At 38.3% G+C, this 26,298-nt stretch overlaps 1 protein-coding gene and 1 pseudogene across 13 annotated transcripts in view; one reads left to right on the top strand and one right to left on the bottom strand.

Moving 5' to 3' along the window:
- Window positions 1-26,298, top strand: part of MRTFB (myocardin related transcription factor B) — a 203,500-nt gene that overhangs the window by 130,879 nt on the left and 46,323 nt on the right. For all 13 annotated transcript variants that reach the window (XR_002519153.2, XM_017953200.2, XM_017953202.3 and 10 more), the window contains 5 exons: window positions 15,848-15,913; window positions 17,943-17,998; window positions 19,155-19,230; window positions 23,202-23,363; window positions 24,916-25,094. Coding sequence is in view for 12 of the 13 variants with exons in the window: in XM_017953200.2 (XP_017808689.1) it covers window positions 15,848-15,913; window positions 17,943-17,998; window positions 19,155-19,230; window positions 23,202-23,363; window positions 24,916-25,094 (539 nt within the window). In the remaining variant the exon portion in view is untranslated. The remainder of the gene's footprint in view (window positions 1-15,847; window positions 15,914-17,942; window positions 17,999-19,154; window positions 19,231-23,201; window positions 23,364-24,915; window positions 25,095-26,298) is intronic.
- On the bottom strand, window positions 9,986-10,029 carry LOC116271356 (annotated as a pseudogene).

The following is a 26,298-nucleotide window of genomic DNA, read 5'->3' as shown; positions in this document are numbered from 1 at the left end:
GGTCCAAATGAGCAAGCATTACAGATTGGGGGCTGGGCCTCTCTTGTGCTGCAGACCTGCACAGCCATCTGCCTCCCTGATGTTTCCAGTGGGCCTTTTATTCCCTCCCACCAAACATTCTTCCAGGGTTCCCCATCTCAATAAACAGCACCTCTGTCCACCCAGTGGCTCCTGCCAGGAACCTAGTTGGGAGCAATTCTTGACACCTTCCTTGACCTCCTCAGAACCTGTCACCAAGTCCTGCCGCCAAAGCTGCCAATTCTACCTCAGAAATGATTCATCTGTCCACAGCACTGTATCACCACGGCCAACAGCCCTGTCCAGGTCCCCTTTACTCAGATCACATATTTACGGGCATCTTTACTCCAGTAGAAAGAGCGCGGCCTCGCTGGCTTTCCCTCCCCCTACACACATTCTGGCCCCTTTCATTCCTTCATCCTCCACCAATGTCAGGAGTGATCATCGTATTACAATGGTCATAATACAATGGTTGGAGCATCACTGCACTCCAACCTGCGCAAGAGTGAGACCCTGTCTCAAAAAAAAAGAATGATCATGTAATCCTATTCCGTTGTGTCACTGGCTCACATCTTGTAATTGATTTCCATTGTACTTGGGATAAAATAAAAAATTCATGGGGTAAAAGACCCTGCCTATGTTTCCAGAAGCCGCTGGACTCCCTCTCCCTCATCTCTCTTCTCTCTAGAATGCCTCCCCTCCCCAGCCCCTGGCCTGAGCACTTGCAGCTCACCCTTTCAGTTTCACTTCAGATGCTGCCTTCTCACAGAGGCCCTTCAGTACCACTGCTCCCTCCTCAAACTAACTTAGATCTTTGTAGTCTTTGTATGTATCTATCACTATTTTATTCAATATCCCTCTCCCCCTCTAGACTGTAAGATCTATGAGGATGGCGCTAAGTCTATTTTGTTCACCACTGTGCTTGCACCTGCCGGCCCATGACATCTGCTGCTCACTTGGTAAATATTGTTTCACAGGAGGATGTTTATTTCCTGGGATAGAATAATCAGGAAAGTGTTCCTAGGGCTGCTGTGGTTATCCTGATTCCATCACCTAAAGGAAAAAAGCACATGAAAATTACCATTAAAACCGTTTTAAAACCTACATTCAGCATCAGGATAGGCCTTGATTACTATTTCATCATGTCAGTCTCACCTCATTAAGGTGATATAGTCCCTGCTTACAGTGATTCAACTTAGGATTTTTGACTTTATGATGGGTTTATCAAAGTATTAAATGCGTTTTGACTTACAGTTTTCGACTTAAACCCATCGTAAGTGAAGGAGCATCTGTACTATCATAACACCACTCTAATTTATTAAAAACTTTCAGGAAAAAACATAGATAAGTTTGAAACACTGGGTTTTCCATTGTTTCCTAAAGATAGCTTTATCAGGATTTTTTAGCAGGCATCAGAATGGCAAAGAGAATCTCAACATTTCTTTGTGTCTTCCCAGTTGTATTAGTCAGCTTATACTGCAATAACCAAATACCATGGACTACACGGCTTAAACAGCAGAAGTCACTTTTCTCACAGTTCTGAGGCTAGGAAGCCTGGTAGGACCAGTTAATGGTAGTGGGTCTCTTCCTGGCTTGTAGCCTTCTTGCTGTGCATGCGCAGGGAGAGGAAGAGGGAAGGTGAGCTCTCTGGTGTCTCTTCTCATGAAGACACTAACCCTGTCAGATCAGGGTCCCAACCTCATGACCTCATTTAACTTTACGTCTGAAAAGCCGTTTTACCAAATGCAGTCACATTGGGGGTTAGGGCTTCCATGTAGGAATTTGAGAGGGATACAGTTCGGTCTATAACACCAGTGAACTCTTACTGATGTGAGAATTTTTCTATTGGAATGTTAAGGTACAAGATTTCTTATAAAATAGAGATAGTGTGAACAAAAGCACTGATGAGGTTAGTTGGTACAGTGGCCAAAACTTAATTAGCATATTAGGAAATATTTCTTTTTGTATGCTTTGCTTTTTTTTTTTTTTTTTTTTTTGAAAAATTATCTTGTGGAAAGACTAAATTTTCCCCCTTAATTCTGGCTCTGCTTCTCATTAGCTGTGTGATCTTGGATAAATGCTTAATTCCTCTGTAAAACTCAGTATTGGTACCCACCATGTAGGGTTGTTATAAGGATTAGATGTGGTGATAGCTATAAAGCTTCCAGGATGGAGTCTGACAAGCAACGAGCCCACATTAAAGCTCAGTTTGACCCACTTGGCCATCCTTTCCAGTGAGGGGCAAAGTAAAACCAATTTCTAGGCTGCTGAAGCAGGTGAATGTACACAGGCTGGCGATTTCCCAACTGAATACGATTTCTGAGGAGGTGCAAGTGTCCAGTCTCTGCATTCTAGCATGCATGATCATCTGCTAGAGTTGCCCTTTTTCTCGTTTATTTGAATCTAAACAGTAGAGCAAGGAGACTGTCTATCTTGGAGTTTAAACACCAAAAACATCCAAACATCAGAACTTTTCACCACATACTACTGACATTGAAACATGTCATGAAACATGACATTCTAATACCAAAACAATTGACTCTTGTGCATGGTAAGGGATAATGTGGCAATCCTCCATGCTGCACATAGCTGCTTGGTCCATCATTGTCTGGAGCATCTCACACAGTTGCTATGATATTAGGATAACACACACATTATGGCAGTTCTTAGTTGTCCTTATGTTTTGCTAGGCAAATTGCACGTGTGTGTATATATATACACAGGTATATCTACAAATGTGTATATGTAAATATATTTGAGTGTGTGTTTGTATCAGCCCCATTCCTGAATCCACAAAATGGCAAGAAAAACCAAGATACTGAGTCTGGATCATCTGACGTCAACAGAGTAGTGTGTGCTTACTATTCTGGGAAAAATTGGAGGTAAACAACATTCCACTGTTTCCCTGTTTCGTTGTTAATTGTTCTTTTATTCAGAGGGCCCACCTTACGAATTTGTATTAAGAAACCTGAGAACATTCTGTACAATGTACATTTTTCCATTATAGAGGGATTTAGAAGCAGAGCTTTAACTTACAGTACTAGCTCTACCTATAGCTGCACACTGAAATTCTAAACCATGGTGGAGTGTAGAATTTTTTATTGCCCCAAAAATAAGAAAAATAAACATTATCTTCTTTGGGAACCATATAGATAAGGAATTTAGAACTTTAAGGATAGAACCAACATGATCTTATAGGTTAAAAATGAATTGTTTGAAAAATCAAGTATTGTTTTAACCTCTGCATTGTTGGTGATCAGACAATTAAGTGGATGATTTTGCTTTTGAAGTGCCTGTTATTCGTGTTATACTTAACATTTATCCTACTGTGGACTTTATTTCTACTACTTTTTAGCCAAATGAGATTTTTAAATGCAAATATTTGTAATATCTTTATGTATATCTGTCGCAGGCTAATGTTATCTCTGCCATTCTGTACCAGGCCCCTGGCTTGACATCATACTGTCATATCACGAGAAGCATACTTTAAATTCATTCCAACTTTTGACAAAAAGGAGAAAGGAATTTGTGTGAAGGTATGATGAGTTTAAAGAAACATGCCCCATTTTTAGCAGTCTGTTTCCATGGCAACAGAAGCAGCAGCCAACCAGAGAGTTATCAAAGCTCCTGTAAATTTCCAAAGCTGAGTGTTGAAACATTGTCTTCCTGACCTCATGCTGCAGATTATTGTAGGAAACTTGAAGTGTATTAGTCTGGAATAATGGAGGTCCTGTTAGCATTTTAGTTTTTACTTTAATTTTGCTCTTTAATTTCTAAGGGAAGATAGATGCTACATTCTAGATTGTGGGACTTCCTTACAGGCAAGGGATGGTGGTTTAGAATTCCCAGGTCTATACCACCTGCCACTTCCTCTCCTTTTCCAATTCTGTGTACTTAATAAGAATGCAGTAGACTTTCTTATGTTGAAATCAAAGGCAGTATTACCACTTGGTCTAGAGCCTAACTTTTTTCAAACACTAATTTGAATAGTTTTTCAGTTAACTTGATGTTGTTGCTCCCTTTTTCATCCGAAAATAGTCATAATATCAAAATTCCTGATGAAAATGCTGTTTGCTCTTTGTAGTGTCTGGGGTTGATATTTATGTGCACACCGTGGAGCTCTGCTTTTGTTTCAGACAGGAAGTGCTGGTGGAAGTTTGCTTACTCAGTGCAGCTAGCACAGCTTTTACAGAACAAACCACCATTTTATTTCTGGCCTGTTTGCATTCCACTTTTTTAAATTCTTTGAATAAGCACCTATTTTATAATTGGCAAATTAGCACCCTTGAAATATAACCCAAAATTTGTGATATTCAGTTACTACTTTTTATCATCCATGAGAGTACGTTAGTGCTTTCTCTTTTTTGTTTTTTTCTTTTTTTTTTTTTTTTAGATGGAGTCTCACTCTGTTGCCTAGACTGGAGTGCAGTGCCGTGATCTCGGCTCACTACAACCTCCGCCTCCCGGGTTCAAGCGATCCCCACCCCACCTCCACCTCAGCATCCCAAGTAGCTGGGATTACAAGCATGTGCCACCACGCCTGGCTGATTTTTGTATTTTTAATAGCGGTTTCACCATATTGGCCAGACTGGTCTCGAACTCCTGACCTCAAGTGATCCACCTGCCTCAGCCTCCCAAAGTGCTGGGATTGTAGGCGTGAGCCATTGCGCCTGGCCAGTGCTTTCTCTTCTTTAATGCAGCTTGAATTTCGCATTAATTCTAAGTGCAGCTTGAATTTCGCGTTAATTCTAAGTGGAGAAATCTACCACTTTTTCATGCCCTTCTTTACTTTTTTGCTCATAGCCTCTCCTTTTTAGTCTTTTACCCTTCAGAACAACATAATTACATTTTGTCTTCGTTCCTACCATCATCAGCAATTCAAAAGTAACCCCAAACTCCAGATCCCCACAGTGAAGTCAAACAGTGTTGGTTTTGCCCCCATGATAATCACTTGCCCATAGAAAATTATTTTGGTAATTTATTCTTAAATGTGACATTGTATTCTGTTTTCTTAGAAAGTAGCAACTCAGTTATATGCTCTAAGTATACCATGCAAACTTGAGTAAAACAGGTTTATTAAAACTTATATATATGGTAAGCATTGTGGAAGGTGCCAGAAATGTAAGGATGAGGTCTAGTAGGGCAAATAGAGGCAAAATATAGATATCTGGAGTGCAGTGTGATGGGGAATATATAATGTAGTTATTGTAGTTACCAAATTGTTAAAAGATGAAATCATTATCAGTGGTTAATGGAATTATGGTGGTGAGAGGGGCCAGCCAGGGGTGGGTAGGAAATAAGAGATGTGATTATTGAGAAATTAGTTTCATAATGTCTGTTCTGCTAACTGTTTCTTTTTTTTAATTGTTGAAGTGAAATTCACATAACATAAAATTAGCGATTAAGCAGTTGCTCTCATGCTCCCTTCCCCCCAGTCCCTGGCAACCACCAATCTGCACTCTGTCTCTGAATTTACCAATTCTGGATAGTTCATGTAAATGGGGACTCATACAATATGTGAGCTTTTATATCTGGCTTTTTTTTCCTTGTAATGTTTTTCAGTTTCATCCACATTGTAGTATGAGTATTTAATTTCTTTTTATGACTGAATCATATTCCATTGTATGGATATGCCACAATTTGTTTATCCATTCATCTGTTGATAACATTTGGGCAGTTTCTGCCTCTTGGCTATTGTGAATAGAGTTGCTATGGACATGTGTGTACATGTACTTGTTTGAGTACTTGTTTCCAATTCTTATTTCACCTAGGAGTAGAATTGCTGGGCTGCAATTGTTATAAACTCAAATTATATTCAATTTAGAAAAGAACTTCTTTAGGAAAGACTTTAGAAAGAACTGCTAAATGTTCTAATTATGTACCTTGTGGTATTTTCCTCTGATAAAAATGATACCATTTAGAGCCAGTGAATAACTTGCTGAGCAGTTTCCTGATTTCTCTCCCCCTGGCTGTTGCCTTTACTAGTTGGAGCATTCGGTAATGCATAACCATGTTTCTCTTTTTGACTTTCTCTTCACAGTCTACCATGATTATTCCAGACCTCCTTCACTGGCCTCAAAATTAACTTTCCCTTTGCCCATCTCACTTGGAACAGATGACCTTTCTTTCAACTTCTCTGAAAAGTTAAAAGCCATCATCTGGGAACTCCCTAGATGTCCCAGACCAAAGCTATAAAGCTTCCTGCAGCAGTAGCCAATCCTCATTGCCCTCCTGTTACGATAGAGGAAGTGTCTCTTAATAAAGGATATCTTTGTACATCTGTCCCCTTCCTGCTGCCTTCAAGAAACCTGCTATTTCTTACGCTCTTGTTCATTCTCTCATTTGTATTCATTCTCATTTCTTTCTTCTCCCCTTCCCTCTCTCTTGCTCTTCATCAATTATAAACTTGCTCAAGTATTTTCCAACTTAGTGTCACACCCTCAAGTTTTCACTTTCTCCCTTGCTCTTCCTGGGCATCATCTTGAAAGCATGCTTACACTTGGTGCACTCACACTCTTGCCTCTCGTTCACCCCTGACCTCCTCCAGCCTGACTTACATCCGTCACTTCACAAAAGTAGCTCCTCCAGGGATTAAAACAGCAGCAGTTGACACACTTGATCATGCCTCCTTTAAAAATTCACACACACCCTCCTGGTTCCTCCACCTTTTTAGGCAGCTTCCTCTGCCTTCCTCTTTGTTGGATCTTCCTTCCCTATCTGACCTGTAACTGGCTTCTATTTGTTGGCTTTCTTAAGTGCTCAGCCCCGGGCTTTCTTTTCCTCTCTATTTATATTCTCTGCCTCAGCAAACTCCTGTGGCTTCAAACACTACATAAGCAACAACTTCCAAATTCCAGTCTCTGCCAAGACCTTCTGAAATCCAGACCCATGTAGCCAACTGCCATTTTGACATCTCCACTTGCTATTCAAACATGCCCAAGACTGCGCTTCCTAATAGCCAGCATGCATTCCTTATCTCAGTAAGTGCTCTACCCAGGTGCTTAAGCCTGAAACCCAGGGTCATCTTTGTGACCTCCTCCTCCTTCAAACCCACTATCCACTCCCTTACCATCCACTGTTGATTTTATTCTAAATGTGTCTCAAATCTATTCTTTACATCTCTCAGCCATGATGGAGTTGAAGAAAAAAATAAGTCCTGTGCTCAAAGTTTCTATCCTGGAACATCGGAAAATTCTGTGAAATTTAGAAATAAATGTTTGGTTTCAAGAGAAAGCTTACCCTGAGCTTTTGACAACCACAGTAAATATTTCCCATTGAGTCAGAAACCCAGCCCCATTGTCCTCACTAATTGTTTTTATATCTTAGTTCTTCACTGCTTATTAGTTATTTATATTATTTGACATAATATCACCAGTACCCTTAGGTGAGAGGAGGTAATCTTTGCTTCCGAATTTAAATTTACCTTAAAACTTAATGTTATACATTGTGGGGAAGGGGAAAAATAAAAAGGTACTATCTTGTAGATGGGACTACAGATTGGCACAACCATTTGGAAGGCAAAGTGACCCTATCAAAATTTTAAGTGTGTGTTCCATCATTAGAAATTTAATGTATTGGTATATCATCAAAGGATGCCCCCACAATGAATGAGGATATTCATTATACCATTATTTGTAATAGCAAAAAATCTGGTACCTTAAGTATATAGATAATACATCCATATGTTAGATACAGCCTTTAAGAAAGAGCTGGATTCCATGATATTCTTTGAGCAAATTACCAAACTATATAAATAGTATTATCTGACACATACACTTCCTTTGCACATTTTATATGTAACATTGGTGGACAATTCACAAAACATCTTCTGGAGCCATAGAAATCTAACAGCGGTTACCTCTGGGGAGAAGGACTGGAGGTCTGAAGTAGGATGGATTAACTTTAACTTTGCTTTTTAAAATCTCTTTTATGTGCATATATACTTTATTTTAACAAATAAAAGTAAAATGTATTATAAAACAGGGATTCTTAAATGAAGATACTAGCAGTACACATCGTGTTCTGTTTGAGTCCCGGGCTCAGAAGGAGACCCTTCATGATTTGACTTTCTCCCCTTTGACTGCAAAATAAACTATTCACAACAGAGAACTATAAGTGTGTGGATCTTTGTGGAACTAAAATTTTTTAAGCCTTATGGTTTTATATTTGGAGAAAAAAGTATTATTTTCACCAAGCGTCTAATGTAACAGTAGTGGTAATAATTAGTAATAGCCACCACCATTTTAAACATTTATTTTTAAGAGACAGGAAAAGTAGTTCATCAGTCTTTTGCCCTTTCAGTATAATTGTTTTCAAGTCCTTAGCTGATTAAACAGGTGCAATTCTACATTTGGCCACTACACTGCTATCTGATGAAACACTGAAACAACTATTGAATGGAATCCAATTAATCCCTCCTGTATCCAAGCTCAAAAGATAGTATGAGGAAGTTGGCTTTTCTAAACTGTCTTGTTTTTACAGGATCAGGCCTTCACTTAATACTGTTTAAACAATGCATAATAAATGTTTGCCAAAGTCCAACCACTTCATTCTCTTAACTACCCTGACATCTGTTTGAAAAATAAACAACTGAAACTAGAATCTGTTTATTACCTAGTACTGACTTCAGAGTCAATACATGGTCAATTCTAGAGTATTCTTTAGTTTTCCATCTTCAGAGATGGTTCTTCTAACCCTCACTTGACTGCTCAGGTGTTGTTTTTTTTTTTTTACTCCTCATGATCCTGAAGTTTGTTCTGTCCATTGTCCTGTAATTAAGTAATATACTTTGGAGCTTCTCTCTAACTCACAGATAGTGGCTCATCACCTGTCCCCTCTCCCCTTTCCCACCCTCCTTCATACCCCATAACTGAAATCCAGCTATTCATAAAGAATTTCCAAGACCACGGCTGCCTGCCATTATGCTTCCCAGAAAGTGTCATTTCTGCTTTGTTTTGGTAACATGCAATCCTCGATGTCCCACTGAAAACTCAGGGCCAGAGCCATGCTTTGCTTCGGCTTGTTCAACTCAAACTAAGCTGCTCTTTGTTATTAATATGCTGCATACAATGTGTTGTTTCCTTTAAGGGGAAAAGACACTTTAATTACATCGTATTAAGAAAACATTTCACACTTTGGGAGGCCAAGGCGTATGGAACACTTGAGGCCAGGAGTTTGAGACCAGCCTGGTCAACATAGCAAAACCCCATCTACTAAAAATACAACAAATTAGCCGGGCATGGTGGTACACACCTGTAATCCCAGCTACTCAGGAAGCTGAGGCACAAGAATCACTTGAACCCGGGAGGCAGAGGTTGCAGTGAGTCGAGATCTCACCACTGCACTCCAGCCTGGGCGACAGAGGAAGACTCTGTTTAAAAAAAAAAAAAAAAATTCAACATTCTACTTATGGAATCAAAAGAGAAAAGACATATCTTGGTTCAAAAGCATGTGAAATTTTTGAATTAGGTTTATAAGTATCAGAAGAAGTTATTGTATTTTAAAGATTTTGTTTTGTGTGTGTGTGTGTGTTTGAGACAAGAGTTCTTGCTCTATTGCCCAGGCTTGAGTGCAGTGGTACAATCATAGCTCACTGTGTAGCCTCGAACTCCTGGGCTCAAGTGATCCTCCTACCTCAGAGCCTCCCAAGTAGCTGGGACTATGGGTGTGTGCTACCATGTCAGCTAATTTTTTAATTTTTATTTATTTATTTATTTATTTATTTATTTATTTATTTTTTGGTAGAGACAGTGTCTCACTATGTTTGCCCAGGCTGTTCTCAAACTCCTGGTCTCGAGCCATCCTCCCTCTTCAGCCTCCCAAAACACTGGGATTACAGGCATGAACCACCGAGTTTGGCCTTACAGCTTTTTTATATTGGAAACGAATCTTAAAATTTTGTTCAAAAGCACTCTGAACCATTTAAGAAGCAGGGGAAAGGAACTAAAATAAGATACTTTTTTTTTTTTATGGAAAACCTGCTAGACAAATTCTAAAAGAGCTGTAACACTTAAGATACTGTATATCTAAACTACCATATTGCTGGGAATGACATTTCAGTATATCATTGGATAAGCTACCTTTCATTTTTTTGGAATTGGGATTAAAATCAAATTTTTACTTTTCTTGCATAAAAGTAGAGCAAATTCACAGCACCTCTATTGACATAATATTGTTTTTATGTGTTGTGATAAGGAATAAGGATTAAGTAAAAATGTCAAAATTATACGCCCTTTTCTCCTTATTGAAATGTAACAGGAAACTGTAAATGTTAGCCCTAAGAGATAAAAGATCATAATTCAGTAATTAAATTTTTTTCTCTAAATGAAATAGCCATCTGTATCCATGTTCACAGATGTCTACTATAATTGCAAAAGATGACAGTTAATACATGAGGAAATTAGTCTCATTACTTATGATCATGCTTTATATAGATTATATTGGAATAGTCTTCCTTTTAAGAATTCAAATTAAGGGAATAACTGAAATGAGGAATTTCTACACAAAAATTCCACCACAGCATTTTTTATAGTTAAAAAACTGGAAACAACCTAAGTGATAAGCAGGGACTATTTAGTAAACTATGCCATATCCACCTAACAGAATATTTTATGTAGCCACTAAAATAATATTTATCATTGTAGTTACAGAGTGATTGGAGTATGTAGAAGCAGAGAATCAAAATTTATGCTAAGAGAAAAGACAGGAAATATGTGGTAACTCTAGTTGTGTGTCTCTGGATGATATTATCGGTGATTTTCTAGTTTTTTATCCTACTGTTTTCTATTTCCATATTTTGTGTAATGGACATATTTGGCTCTTATCATGTGTGAAAAGATTTTTTTAATAAAAATTCCTGGGACCCAGGCTAGTTAGGAAAGATGGGATATGTACAGAAGTAAATGGATGTATAACCTCATCTCCCTCCATCCATGAAGGTGCTTTGCCTGCCTCTTGTGAGTTTTGTCATCTGGAAATATACAACTACTGTAGAATTCTCAATTTGGGGTTAATGTTTTGCCCAGAGAATACAATGCTACCTATATGAGATATGCTGTTTTATATCTGCCCCCCCTTTCTGATAAAATGAAACAGGTTTATACCCTGTTTTAAACCATGATTCTAAACTTCAAGATTTCTTAGGACCATGTGTTGGATTGTTTAGCCTTTACCTTTTTCAAAATTAATATTCTTTGAAAATGTTCAAAGGTGAGCAATTGTAACGTGAAGTCTATTTCTCGTTATTACTTATGTCCTTTGTTTCTGAAAGGATGTACACACTCAGTGTTTTGAACTATTTATTCCCCTGAGGATTCTATAGTTTGTACGTGTATCCTTTTCTTGCATGCTACTATTTGCAAGATGGCCATGGAAGATACTGAATGTTACTCAACTTACTAAGAGGATGGAGGCTATGATGTCAACCCAAGAGTACGGTTCATCCACTCAACAAGTCACCAGGAGAGAATGCTCTTGGATTCAGTTTTGACACATGAGGCCATTGCCAGACTGCCTCTGCCACAGGAAAGCAGTACCAGGCCAGTGTCTAGTCTTTGGTTGCAGCTACAGATATGAAATCTTGTCAACACAAGCACAGTGTGTCAGACAACTGTGCAAGGCTGAGTGACATTCAGTGGTCTAAGCCTTTTTTCCCTCCATGCAGATACAAACATGGAGGGTGAGCATGGAGGCTGAAAAGGGAGGAAGAAGGTCTCCAGGCTTAATCCATGAAGATCCCAGGAAAACTTAATAAAGCATTCCTGATCCCACAACCGTAAATGCCTCTCTGATCATTAAAAGAGTCTGGTCCTCTGTTTTCAGAGTCCCTTACCCCTTCCTCAGTTCTGGATAAGCACCAGCACATTCTGCCTAACTTCTGTGTGGCATGACAGTTAAGCTGTCTGTATCATTCAAGCCATGTTCTTCCTGGCCTTGGATGGTCTCCGTCTAGGGTGCAGATATCTGCTGTGACTTATACGTTAATTTTGTTACTAATTTGATGAACAGAAATTCTGAAAGCAAGTTTGATATCTGCTAAAATTATGAGTCTATACCTATATGATTGGTACTTTTTATAAGTAGTAGTTGCTCTCAGAATAACATGTGTCAGTTGTGAATAACTGGTTTTAGCTGACATCAACAAATAATACTATAATTGTGTGTTTCTGTTTTGAGACAGTATCGCTCTGTTGCCCAGGCTGGAGTGCAATGGCACAATCTCAGCTCACTGGGTTCAAATGATTCTTCTGCCTCAGCCTCCTGAGTAGCTGGGATTACAGGCACCTGCCACCTTGCCTGGCTAGTTTTTGTATTTTCAGTAGAGACGGGTTTCACCATTTTGGCCAGGCTGGTCTCAAACTCCTGACCTCAAGTGATCTGCCCGTCTCGTCCCGGCCTCCCAAAGTATAATTGTGTTTTAATACTAACCCAAAGTAGCAATGTACCTGAGCTCTTGCTAGGGCATAGTGCCTCATATTCAATATAATATGTCCAGTACTGTCCACCTATGGGTGCAGATAAAAGCTAAAAAAAAAAAAAAAAAAAAAATGAGTAATAACATACTTAACAGAATGGCTAGTTACTTGCAATTCTGCCTCCCCTCCCATTCATGTTCTTCCTAATGTCGCTTAAAAAAGATCCGTTTACAGCTACTGCTGCTGCTCTTTCCCACGGATTTGTACCCCATACAGTACCCAGACACCTAACAGATATGCTCTAAATAAATGAATGTGCCTGGGGGAGGCTGATGGCCACAGCTCCTTTGAATAATACTTGTATTGGGAGGTTCTTGCTTCTTGGGAAAGTTATATAGGCAATGATGAGAGCATTAATTGGGGAAATTATTCTCCTACCTTCAAGCAGTATAAGTACGGTTGTTTGGTTGCTTATTTGGCCACATAGAAAACACAGATTTTTTGTTTGTTCTTTGATTTTAATAATTGGTGGTTGGTGTCTACGATATTGTGAATATAATTAGAAATGTATATGTGTTCTTTGTCTCGGGTTCCTGGCACAGAACTCCTAAAGTTCTTCTAAATGTCCTGAGTAATAGGAGCATCATTTGTTATACATTTGGTCTTAGTCCCTAGTTCTTGACAGAGAGCTTCTTTCTAAGATCCTTGGACTCTCTAGAGTGATGAGAGTGGTTTTTGTATGCTACTGAGATGACAGGTAGTTGAAAGCCTTCAGGTAGCTTCCAGATAGGGGCTGATCACCAGAAAGACCAAGGCATGGCCAGAGGAAAGGTGGTGTACCTAGAGAGGGCCTGGGAGCTCTGTGCCACTTCTCCCATATCATGCCCTATGTGTCTCTTCCATTTGGCTGTGTCTGAGTTGTATCCTTTATAATAAACTACTAATAATAGATAAAGTGCCTTCCTGAGTTCTGTGAGCTGTTCTAGCAAATTATCAAACCTGGGGAGGGGATTATAGGAACCTCCCAACTTTATAATTCACTGGTCAAAAGTCTGAGTGGTTTGGACTAACAGTTGGCATCCGAAGTGAGGGCAGTCTCTGGGGATAGAGCCCTTTAACTTGTAGGATCTGACACTAACTCCAGGTACCTAGTGTCAGAATTGAATCATTGGACACCCAGTTGGGCATCCAGAGTTGGAGAATTGGTTGGTATGAGGGAAAAAACCCACACATCTGGTGTCAGAAGTATTAGAAGTAGAAACAGATGTGAGTGACATGCATCCATGTTGTGTGTTACCCTCCTAATAGCAGGTACCTTTTTCCATGTTAGCATGAAAGTGTGATTTCTGGTCATAGATGATACAGGTGGCAGGATTGCTGTCCTGGTAAATGAAGGCACCTGAAATGACCAATGTACAATCAAGAGATGCTTCCAAGACTAACCAGCTGTTGTCATCAGAGTGTTGGTTTGCAAATCAAGTTGTTGCAGATGTATGCATCATTCAAAGATGTCATTCACCCAAAAAACGTATTGTGTCTGATAGATTTGTCTCACAAATGTGTGCTTTGTTTGCTTTTTGTTTTAAACCAAAAAGGGGGCCATTGATGTTTTCATTATTCTTTCTTTTTTACTCTTTTGAGGATTCCCTTGGGAGAAAGGAAAGATTTTCCTGCTAGAGGTTCTCCAACAGACATGGACCCCCATGTTCCAGAAGTATCAACCTTTGAACTGGAGAACTGTTCTAACCCTTTTCTCCTCTCAGTTGTCTTTTTCTTGAGATTCTGCTTCTTGAATATGATTATCTTAAACGCAGACAAGCATTTACTTTAGCATTCCTAGAAGAATGTTAAAGTACACAGGTCTTTGGGTGCTGTACGATGCACAGGTCAGCTTCTTGGTTATTTTGTTCCTAGTAAAGTACAGTGGGAACATACTATCCTCAATCAACTTAGGAAAAAGATCTTTCTGATTGAGCACAATTGATTCAGAGTATCACAGAACATCTTAATGTCAGGAATGTGCGTATCTTTTTTAAAGAAATTTTATTTATTTTGCTTTGTGTAGCAGAATCTTGTCAGTTGCTTCAGTTCTAAATAGGTATCAATGAAGCTTTGTGATCCTTTGGCCCCAAACCAAACAAAAACCCAAACCTATTTCTGTATCTGATAGATGATGACATTCATATCAAACAATGATAAAATATTTTTAAAACCCATATGACAACTTAGATTCTTTCTGAACTTTACCTAAGACTGTGCTCTGCTCTGCAGTCAGCACAAGACCAACTGAAAAACAAGGGATGAGGCCACTTGCCTGCGTTTGCAGGCCTCAGGGTTTTATTTTAAGGAGGAGACACCATGTGCACTGCATTTGAGCCTCTCATTCCAGCCATCACCACTCACTAGAAAATTCTGTCTTCTCTTCCCACCATTTAAGAAAGGCACATAAGTAATTTTTTAAAGCATATTGACAACCCTTAAGCAGACTCTTAATCATTTTAATCTTGGTTTTCATGCATGGTTTGAAACAAAAATCAAAGTGGCAACTTAAAATCACAATGGAAACTTGGTTTGAATGTAAAGCAAAGCAAGAAAAATATTTTTCAGAGTCACCTCCTGTATTCCCCTTATTTTGAAATAGTCTCATTTTCTACATAAAAATATGTAGATGCTTATAAAAGGAATCTGCTTGAGAAAACTAGAAAAAATTAATTTTTTATTAAATTTGGCAAACTGGGTGTCTGCATTTCATAATGTGTATCTTGTTCTCTGCCAGTTCTAATAATTTACTTTCATTAAAATAATAAGGTGTCAATTGATTTGTGACTTTCTTAGAACTTATAGAATGAGATATGGTATTATGTTTGTGCAAAGATTACTAAACTTTAAATTCCTAATTTAGAAATTTCCCTTTGGATCATTAGGAATATCTCATAGGTCCAATTTTTATTACACAAGCAGCCCTCCTTAAAGCTGTTTACAGTCAGTCTTTCCTTAAAATAAATTTTTGCTATTAATTTGCTTTTTAAAAAAAACTAAGATGTGTCAAAGAATTTCACGTCTCTTATTTCTATGAATTAGATTTATTAGCAAGTCTTAATGTATAAACCAACTATTTTTGTTTGTTTTCTTGAGTACTATGAATGTTTTAAACAACAAATACATAGCTTTGGTCATCAAACTAGGATAAACTAAACAAAACATTTATGCTGTGTAAACTTTAGTGTTCACTAAACAGGCAGAAATTACAAAATAATTTCCCTTTTACAGCTTACGTGGTGCCAGGTAATATCCTTCTTGTTTAATTGTGAAATAGAAGATGCTTGATAAAGCTTAACTGCATCTCCTCTGGAATCACATAAATTGGATCCCAAAGTTGCCAATAAACTCTAATGGTGATTATTTCCTTTTCACAGTGCTCCAGCTGAGGCTGCAACAAAGGAGGACGAGAGAACAACTAGTGGACCAGGGCATCATGCCACGTAAGATTTATACCATCACTGCCATCCCTAACGTGACAGAACATGAAGGGCGTGTCCAAGAAGAGCCTGCATCTTGCTCTGCTTTCAGTTGTATCCATTTAATCAACAATTACCAAATGAATTTCCAAGGAAAAATCAGGCACCTAAGTGAATCATTTAGAATACATTTTAAAAACCAGATGCAGTTTAAAAGAGGGACTTGAATTTTATATTACACAGAGAACACTTTTACACTGTAATTAGGCTAACATTCATTCTTTCTTTAAACTTTAATATTTGTTTTAGTTTTGAAATGACTAAAGTAATCGCTATACTAACGGATTTGAAATTCATTAGACTTGCCAAAAAATATAAAATTAATTTATAACTTTTACTTAGACTTATTTAATTCCAATTAATTATATTTAGTGCTATGCTATGATCTATATATAGTAATTAAATGTATCTCAGTTACAGGACTGGTAAACATTCCATTTGTAATTCATATTTTTGGCTCAAGTACAGATATTTCCCTAGTATCCCTAGGGTTTGTTCCTTTCAGAAATTTTTGAGAGTTGATTAATTTTAGAATGTTTGTTCTAGTTGTTTTCTTTACCTTTAGTCACCAAGTTTGGAGGTGGTTTTATATTTTAGTGGGGAGGAATGGCCGTTTTGTGTAGGCCGTTAGGATTGTGTATCTGGATTTTGTGTAAAAATTGACCTTTCCAAGAGGTAACTTACTCAGTTTCAAAACACTAGAAAGAAATTACAAAATTAATTTATGCTTTCCAGTCTTCTGAATCACGGCTATGATAAACTGTTTTCTTGGTTTGTGATATGGAATGATTTTTCTCTTTAGTATGTATTTTTCCCAGTAAAACCTTTTTTTTCCTGTACTACTATTAATCGTGAATCTAAATATTTTAAACCTAGCGTTGTGATAGTCAAAAGGTGCTTTGATAATCTGCCAGATTTCTCCACCACCACATTCCTGACTATGAACCAATCAATCAAAAAGGATCAAATTAGGATATTTAAGACACCATTGCTAGGCCAGCTCTAATCTGCTTTTGGGGGCTGGTCCTCAGCCAAACCTGACTGGACTGGGCTCCTGGGAGTCTCTGTGGTGCTTCATGTGCCAGAGCTGAAAATAATGCTGTAAGAGCTGATTGGTCAAGTCTTGGAGGTGACAGCCCAAGGAATCCCGATCCTCTATCCCATCCATTCATCTGACTGCCCATGCTTATAAGTGCAGGGTGTTACCAGGCAATGGTGGACATACACAGACAAGATTTTGCAAAGATAATTGATAGAATACTGTTGTAGGTGATGTTTTGGTAAGCACTGCTTACCCTCACACTGGGATTCCAGAATATTTGATTTACCATCAGTTAGCATATTAAGGAGTCACTGTGTCTTTACAGTGAGTTGCCCTGTGGTGTGGTAGAAAGAGCATGAACCTTTCAAATTCAGAATTCTAGATTTAAATACCACTTTGACCACCATCTGGTTGTATGGCCTCAAGAATTCGCTTAACCTCTTTGGGCCTTTCACCTGTCCTGGGGCTTATACCTACCTTGCAAGGTTATTGCAGGGACCAACAGCAACATAGCCTTGGTTAAGATGATACCGCAAATCTGTTGGACACAAAGTGCAGTGTGATGTTCAAGGTTACATCACTCCCAAGGACATACGGACTTTTTCTATAGCTTATATGACCATTAAGAGCAAAGACTCATCAAGGAGTCATCAGACAGTCCCCTTGGCAATGGAGATTTGCTATGAGTAGTCAAAACTGGTCTGAGCTGATATTTGCATTGTCATTTTGTATACAACTGTGTTTTAAATGTCTACTTTATTTGTGAAATACATAATTTTTATCTTGTAACATTTAAGATTTCAAATTGTATGGGTCTCCTAATGGAACTAGTAAATTAATGGAACTGTAGATGTGATCTATTAATAATAGGTTTGTCAACATGATATACTATAACATTGGATTGAAGTATGAACTCCATTTATACTGTGGAACCCATTTCTTTTCTGACAGCTTTGAAGAGCCCAGCGGCATTCCATGAACAGATAAAAAGCTTGGAACGAGCCAGAGTAAGACATTTCACTTTAAAATGTTCTACTTCTCTCTCCTTCTCTCCCTCTGTTCTAAAATACTTGTGTACAAGTAGCAGTCTTACTCCTAAACATGTCAATAGAGAAAAATATAGTGTATTTTCAGGATACATGGCATAGAGAATATTTACTCTGGGACAGTTTGATCTGGAGGTTTGTAGAAAATACATGACATTCAAATTTTGTTCTTTTAAAACCAGTTACTAGTTTTGTACAAAAATGACAAATCATACTTCTTCGCTTTCTTGCTCTCAGAGCATAACAACAGTTTTTAGAGGCATAAGAGGGGGTAATTCTGTCATTTGTTACCACTGCAGAGAGACAGCCAAGGATGTGCTGACACCAGATCCTTAGGTGATTTCCCTACTGGGTCTCTGTTACCAGTACATTTGACCAACAGTAGGGGAGTATGGCTAAATCAGAAGACATTGCTACATTCAACTCTGCTTTATTCTTTAAGATGGCACCATCATACTTGCACATGATAATTGTTAGGATTTTTCTTTAAAAATGCCATTATGAATATTCATTCATTTTGTTTGTTTTGGGGAAAATTTCTATCATGCAACATGAAAATAAACATATTCCAAAATTTTCTGAAGAATTTTTCTAGAATGCAATAATGATCTCTTATAGTCTTATAAAACCTATATGAAGGCTTTCTTCCTTAAGACTTGAATACATTTCTAATTAAGAAAATCTGATCAAGGATATGAACTTACCAAAGAAAATACATTAAGACTTTTAGGAAATTTGTTATCTAGGTGGATTTTTACTGGACCTGAAGTATAGACTTTATTGATTTTAGATATTTAAGTGATTTAAATCCTATGTTTATTAAAAAATTATCTTTAAAAAATTATCTTCAAAACATGACCTTTCAGTGTTGATAAGTTTTAAAAGTTTATAAAGTGCTTAGTTTGTACCAACATACTCTTCAAGTCCCTGTACAATTTTGAAGGCTACACTTTAAATCATGTGTTGGATAATAGTTTTTCTAAGTGCTAATTTCTACTCTTCCTCTCAAACACCTGACCATAAGGGTATTGTTTATTTAAATAGAGTACCTTAAACAACATTTAAAACCACAATAAATATTAAATAATTTATGGTAAGACTTTTTTTCTTTTTAAAGACCGAAAACTTTTTGAAACACAAGATTCGGAGTCGACCAGATCGTTCTGAACTTGTCAGGATGCACATTTTAGAAGGTAAAGGATTTATTTCTTCTTAATTTGCTGTATTTTTTCAAAAAAAAGAAGTGAGAATTCCACCATTTCTGTTTATTCCCATTTGAATAACTTTTTACCCCACAGCCTTACTTCCTCCAAACTGGATAGCAACATGAAGACCCAAAGCTAAAACATTATGTTAGGTACACAGGGAAGGTTTGATTCTTCACATAACCAATTAACAGACTAACACTTCCACACCAGCTGGTACCACAGATGCCTCTACCATACAGTTCCATTAAAAAAATTAGTGTCCAGAGGACCCCATCTAAAGTGGATATATGTCCAGTGAGGAACATATATCCAGTTTTTAAGTCCTAAAGAATGCAATAGCCCAAGTCTAACCCTAGGTTTTCAACTAGTTGGACCTTGTCTGTGTCTACGTGGTACAGTTCCATACCCAACGTTTTCTCTTTATTGCCACTTACCCACAACAAGCCACCTTGAGCTGACCATTAGCACCTTCCACCCACCTCCGCCAAATGATCTCAGTCGTCTAACCTCATCACGTACGAGGCTGGTAAGGACAGTTCCACACCAAACATTTTCTCTTTGTTGCCACTTACCCACAACAAGCCACCTTGAGCTGACCATTAGCACCTCCCACCCACCTCCGCCAAATGATCTCAGTCATCTAGCTTCATCACGTACGAGGCTGGTAAGAACAGTTTCGTTGCATCTTTGGTTAACACATGGGTCAGGCCAGGATGTTTTTCTCTCTAAAGGCAAAGCATTCTCAAAAGCTTATACCTCCACCATCAACTCCCAAGTTACATTTTCTTTCATTGTTTTGCTTCTCCAACGAATTTATTAAGACTAGGAGCTTGATTCTTTGGTAGCCTTGGGTCTGTTAAGTATTGAGAAGATACGGAAACAGTCTGAAAACTTCTCAGACATTGAGAGACAATTGTCAGGTAGAAGGGAGGTTTGTTCTCTGGGCCTAATGATAGGATTAGAGTTAGTATTAAGTTAGGTCGATACTACCAAGTATTAGATTGTAGCTCAACATAAGAAATAATATCTTAAAGGTCAGACATGTCCAGAAATGAAATCTTCAGGAGGTGATATGGCTACCATGATTAGAGGTGTTCCTTCATTGGCCAGTGTGCTAGACTCCAGAGACCCAACAAGTGAGCGAGACAGATGGATGCCTGACTTCACGGAGCTTGCAGTCTAGTTTTGCTAACAAACAAGCAAAACAAGTGAATTACAGATTGTGAGAAGAGCTCTGTGGGGAGTAAACAGACTGCTATGATAGAGAAAAAACTCAAAATTAAGGATGTGGTAAAGAACTTCCAAGCATCCAGGTGGTCTCTGCGACCCCAAGTAGGGGCTTTTCTGTTGTAAAGAATCTTTGATTATATGGCTGTCCTCCTCATTCCAGGGGCAGGAGGTGAGAGGTATGTCCCTTTCTCTACTTTGGGTTGTGTTCTCAGAAGTCCGCTGGACTAAAAAGGCTTTTCCAGAACTCCAGTAGTAGGGTAGAGCAGCTACCAGTCAGGGATAAGTGAATCTTCAAAGAAGCAAGTTTACTGGTAAGTAGCCAAGTAAGTGGTTGCTTCTTTGCCTGAAAACATCTTGACCTATAAGGGACATTTTTGTAGTAACAATGCTATCTGTTTCAATTTGTCTTCTAACTGTAACAAGCTTTATTAATATAATTAAAATCAAGGAAAATACATTTAACTCTCAAAAGAAATCTTTTTTTTTTTTACGACTACCCACCATTTAAAAATCTAACTGTATTTATGAATGAACCATAAGTGATGTTTTTAGGACATCTGTCCTTAAGTTGGGATTTTTGAAATAAGAAAGAATGTCATTTTATTTTTTAAAGTATCTTAAAACCACCACCACTCCCAACTGTATTTTAACATTAACCCAATTTTGATTGGATTGGATATTTGGCAGGCAAAGGTCTTAATTACTTCCTGAAGCTCAGCAGCTAAACTTCAGCCTCAGTCATGGGGATAGAGGTAATAAGACCAGCAACAGAAACATACCAAAATTCCAGGCTTTACTTACTTGAGAATATTTTCTTTCCATACATATTGCTATCACTTAGGTGGTGGTAATGTAAGAGAGGAGAAAGACAGAAGTCTGTCCTACCTAGATCTTAACCAGAAGCATTGAAATATCAACCTGAGAGTGATTCTTATGTTCTGATTCTCCCCAGCGATCATCTTGTATGGTTACAAGTGTTATCTCAGAAGATTGGGGCCACAGTTGGTTGTATGGGAAAATGATAAAAATGAGATGGACACACATTTTAACCTGTAGATGTCTACATTTATTTACCAATATTCCAACATTGTGCTAGGGCCTTCTCTTTGGGTAAGACTTTAATAAATGGAGTTCACATCAATCTGAGCTTTAAAATCCCAGATTTCGCAACCTTTTTCTCAAATTTCTTACAGTTGTTAATTGCCCAAATGAATTTGACAGTGATTTATCAAAAACTCACCTTTATCAAATCTTTCCAAAGCATTTAAGTTTCCAAGAAATGGGCCGGGCGCGGTGGCTCAAGCCTGTAATCGCAGCACTTTGGGAGGCCGAGACGGGCGGATCACGAGGTCAGGAGATCAAGACCATCCTGGCTAACACAGTGAAACCCCGTCTCTACTAAAAAATACAAAAAACTAGCCGGGTGAGGTGGCGGGCGCCTGTAGTCCCAGCTACTCGGGAGGCTGAGGCAGGAGAATGGCATGAACCCGGGAGGCGGAGCTTGCAGTGAGCCGAGATCTGGCCACTGCACTCCAGCATGGGCAACAAAGCGAGACTCCGTCTCAAAAAAAAAAAAAAAAAAGTTTCCAAGAAATGATCCTTTATTTTTTGAAGTTTTATCATTTTCTCATAACGTTTAGTTAAATTTTGTATTCACTCACAATAGCGGTCACAACAGATATGAATCATTTTGTGGACAATCAAGGCTCACTTTTGGCAAGCATACAGCTCAGCTGGTGGATAGAGAAGCTGCACAGATGTGCTGCAAGGTAACCTCCTAGCCATGTGCTTTCAGTGGGCCTTGGGCTTCACAAGAACATTCTATTAATACTTGCAGAATAAAGAATATCAGTTCATCCTAAGCCAACTTATGGGGAGTTTCATTAAAAGACCTTCTACTGTATAACTTAAGAGGCAAGCAACTTTCAACTTGGAATTTGGGTAGACGCTACATCATTATTTTTCATCACTTCTAAACATTTTTTAGAACAATGGAAAAAGCATTAACAAGAGTTACCAGAAACACAAATATGACAGAATGAAGCAGATGGATGAATTATGGTATTTATAGTTTTACATTGGTTGTACCAATTTTAGGCAGTTGTAAGTAGATGAGTTGATGCCTCTATACAACTATTAATTAGTGTGTATTATAGTTGAATGTTCCTAACAGACACAAGGATATATATCCAGAAATAAACCCAAATTCTTAATTATGATGACCGACCGAGACACAGGGGATCAATTCAAGAATATGAATGATAGCTCTTCCTATTGACCTCTGAAGAGAAGTTTATAAGCCTAAGAGGCAGTGTCTCCTTTCTAAGAATTGACTTTCCAGTGAAGCCAAATCCAGAACTGTCAACTTCTTGAACTGTGGGCCACATCTGTCTCGCTCATCCTCTGTATCCCCAATACCTAATAAATGTGAATTTGACCCTCCCACCATAAATAAACAATAGCAGTACCCCACTTTTGGTTTAAGGTCCTGTTAATTTGAGTCTGTGGGCATCCAAATTACGTAGAGAAAGTAAAGCTATCCAGAACTAAAAAATACAAAATGCATACTGGAACATTCTTAAACAGTCATTTTCTCTTTCCATAAATATGTCGAGAACACAAAAATATGTCTAAATCAGTTTAAATTCAGTTAGTTGGCCTGAAATAACATTATGGAATAGAAATAGTAATTCGAGTAATGGTTAAAATTGTGTTTCCTCTTTTAGAAACATTTGCAGAGCCATCCCTGCAGGCTACTCAGATGAAGTTGAAAAGAGCTCGACTAGCAGATGATCTGAATGAAAAGATTGCTCAAAGACCTGGCCCTATGGAGCTGGTAGAGAAAAACATCCTTCCTGTGGACTCCAGTGTTAAAGAAGCAATTATAGGCAAGACTCTAAAAATTTACTGTTTGGGGGGAGAAAGAGAAACGTGGAAATTTTAGATAAAACAAATATAATTTAAAGGCTAGCACCAATCGTATTGTTTTCTGGGTTAATTAGAAATTAACACTTAGAGTGATTTCTGTTACTGTCATTTCATTACATATTATAAGTCTAGTATCTGCCGCCGAGTAACAGATTCCCTTGTTAGGTCTGAGGTTTAATTCATACATTCTGATTTCATCTCACCTTTTGGGGTCCATCTCTTTAGGACTGCATGGAATCATGGGTGATTGTACTGCTTAGACTTCTTGACTACAAATTGCCTAAGTTTTAAAGTCATACCAGTGCAACATAGGAAGTCCCCAGGGGTGATGAAAATGACAAGAGTTTTTAAGATAGGATATTAACTTTTCAAAATTGCTTGTTGAGTAAGTAGCATTATTATTGAAATAATTTTCTAAGTTAAACTTAAGTTTCTGTTTAATATTTTTACTAACTTTATTTCTGTCTACTTCTAGGAAATATAAATAGCATGTTCAGTGTTAGTTCAGCAAGGTGAATAGCAGATGAGTTCAGAATGGTAGTATCTCTCCATTTTATCCTGGTCTTATCACACTTAGTTACTGATGTTTCTCTTTTTATATCTGGCATAAGCTTTAGCAAAAAAAAGAAGAAATCATGTGAGACGTCAGTGTAGCTGGGTTGCTCCCTAAAGTGGGAACTTAATATATACCTAGTCATGGCCCCATTTTCCTCCTTATCACGTGTTTTGTTTTTTGGTTTTGTTGTTGTTGTTGTGTTCTTTTTTGAGACAGGGTCTGGCTCTGTCTCCCAGGCTGGAGAGTGCAGTGGTGTGATCTCAGCATACTGTAAGCTCCGCCTCCCAGGCTCACGCCATTCTCCTGCCTCAGCCTCCCAAGTAGCTGGGACTACAGGCTCCTGCCACCATGCTTAGCTAATTTTTTGTATTTTTAGTAGAGACAGGCTTTCACCATGTTAGCCAGGATGGTCTCGATCTCCTGACCTCATGATCCCCCCGCCTCGGCCTCCCAAAGTGCTAGGATTACAGGCATGAGCCACCGCGCCCGGCCTGTCACGTGTTTTTTTTAACAGTTGGATTTCCCGTCAGGATCCAAACAAGGTCCACACATTGCCTCTGCCTGATACTTCTCTTAAATCTTAATCTATTGGGTGGCTCTTCTTCTTTTTCTTAATACTTGTTTGTTGAGAAACAGGCTTGTTTTGTCCTCTAGCATGTCCCACATTCTGGATTTTACTGATTGCATTTGCGTCCCCAGGTGTTAAGATTCCTGGCACTTGTACTTCATGTAACTGGTAGTTGGACCCGAAGTCTTAATCTAATGAAGGTTTGATTTTTCTTTTTTACCCAAGAATACATCATGGTTAGTGGTGTATTCTTGCACTGGGAAGTACATTGTGTTCAATTTTTTTTTAAGCAGCTTCATAAATTTTCATGGGAAACGATGTTTGCCTCCTTCACATTAAGCTTGGTATTCCAAAGCCAACATTAGTTAAAAATCCTTTCTTTCTTTAGGCGTTGGGAAGGAGGACTATCCCCACACTCAGGGCGATTTCTCATTTGATGAAGACAGCAGTGACGCTTTGTCTCCGGACCAGCCTGCGAGTCAGGAGTCACAGGGGTCAGCCGCGTCCCCAAGTGAGCCAAAAGTTAGTGAATCGCCATCTCCTGTGACTACAAACACTCCAGCCCAGGTATTATCTTTCTGGTTTTGAGCCCTAAAGAAAGAAAATGCCTTTTTTTTTTTTGAATATATTAAGGTAATAAACTTTCACCAGAAGAAAATTCTGAATTGAATTTAAATTGATTAGGCAAAAGGCAGGCACTTAACTGCCCTCTAGGAAGGTAATAAAGATTTCTAGCCACTATGTCTTTATCACAAGTAGGTAATACCATTTCCTGAAATCTTGGAGAGTTGAATGTTTTGATCATTGATGGAACTGAATTTGTTTGTTCAACAAATACACATTGAGCACCTACTATGTTTCAGATTTATTGGGAACTGAGAATCTAGTGCATACAAAGGAATGTAAGAAATATCTTGGTAATTGCATTGGAAATGTACATTTCTTACCTTTTAATGGGTGTCCATGTTTCTTTTGGCTTTATAATAATTCCTGTGCTATATATAATGTTTTTTCTCCTTATGGTACTTTTTCCTTACTGAAATTTTAATAGTGTTACTTTAAAGTCAAAACTATTGAACTACTTAATGGGAGTGATCAAGTCAGCAGAAAATGTTCTTGTTAAGCCTGGCATCATAGAATTTTTGAGTCGGAAAGGAATTTAGCAATTATCTGCTTTAACCTCATGCAAGAGGCAGCCTGGGTTCACAGAAGTGTGGAAGTTTGGGGATTAAAAATGCCTATTTTCTTACAGCATTTCTTCTCATTGATGACCATTGATTTGTTAGGAACTATGTCTTTAAGCATTATTTTCTTCATTGCATTTATCACCATGATCTGAAATATCTTAATTTGTTTGTTGTCTCTATGCCTGCAGCTAAAATGTGAGCCTATGAGAGGGATTTTGACTGTTAGAAGATAAGAGCTACTTTGGAGAGGGAGGGAGGAGGAGAGAGAGCAAGTGTATCTTGAGCATCTAGCACAGGGCCTGGTACAGAAAAGGTGCTCAGTAAATGCTGACTTGAATTAAGCATCTTGAATGCAGACTGACACAATGGTTGTGGAAGCTTGTTTCTGTTCTTCCATGTGCATGTAGAGCCTCTACAGCTTGGACTCATCAACAGTAGTGTGGATGGCTACAGTTCAGATTGTCCTCTCCAAGTTCACAGGGCAGGGGTGACCGTGGCCCCTCAGTTGTACTGGACCCTGGCCTAGAAGAAGTATGAGGGTCAGTGACCAGCCCACAGTCTGAGGTCTGAGCAGGCAGAAAGCG

This window comes from Papio anubis, chromosome 18, assembly GCF_008728515.1.
Source record: "Papio anubis isolate 15944 chromosome 18, Panubis1.0, whole genome shotgun sequence".
NCBI classification, from domain to species: Eukaryota; Metazoa; Chordata; class Mammalia; order Primates; family Cercopithecidae; genus Papio; species Papio anubis.
The sequence above is the reverse complement of the archived record's forward strand: the minus strand, read 5'-3'. Positions and strand labels throughout refer to the sequence as shown.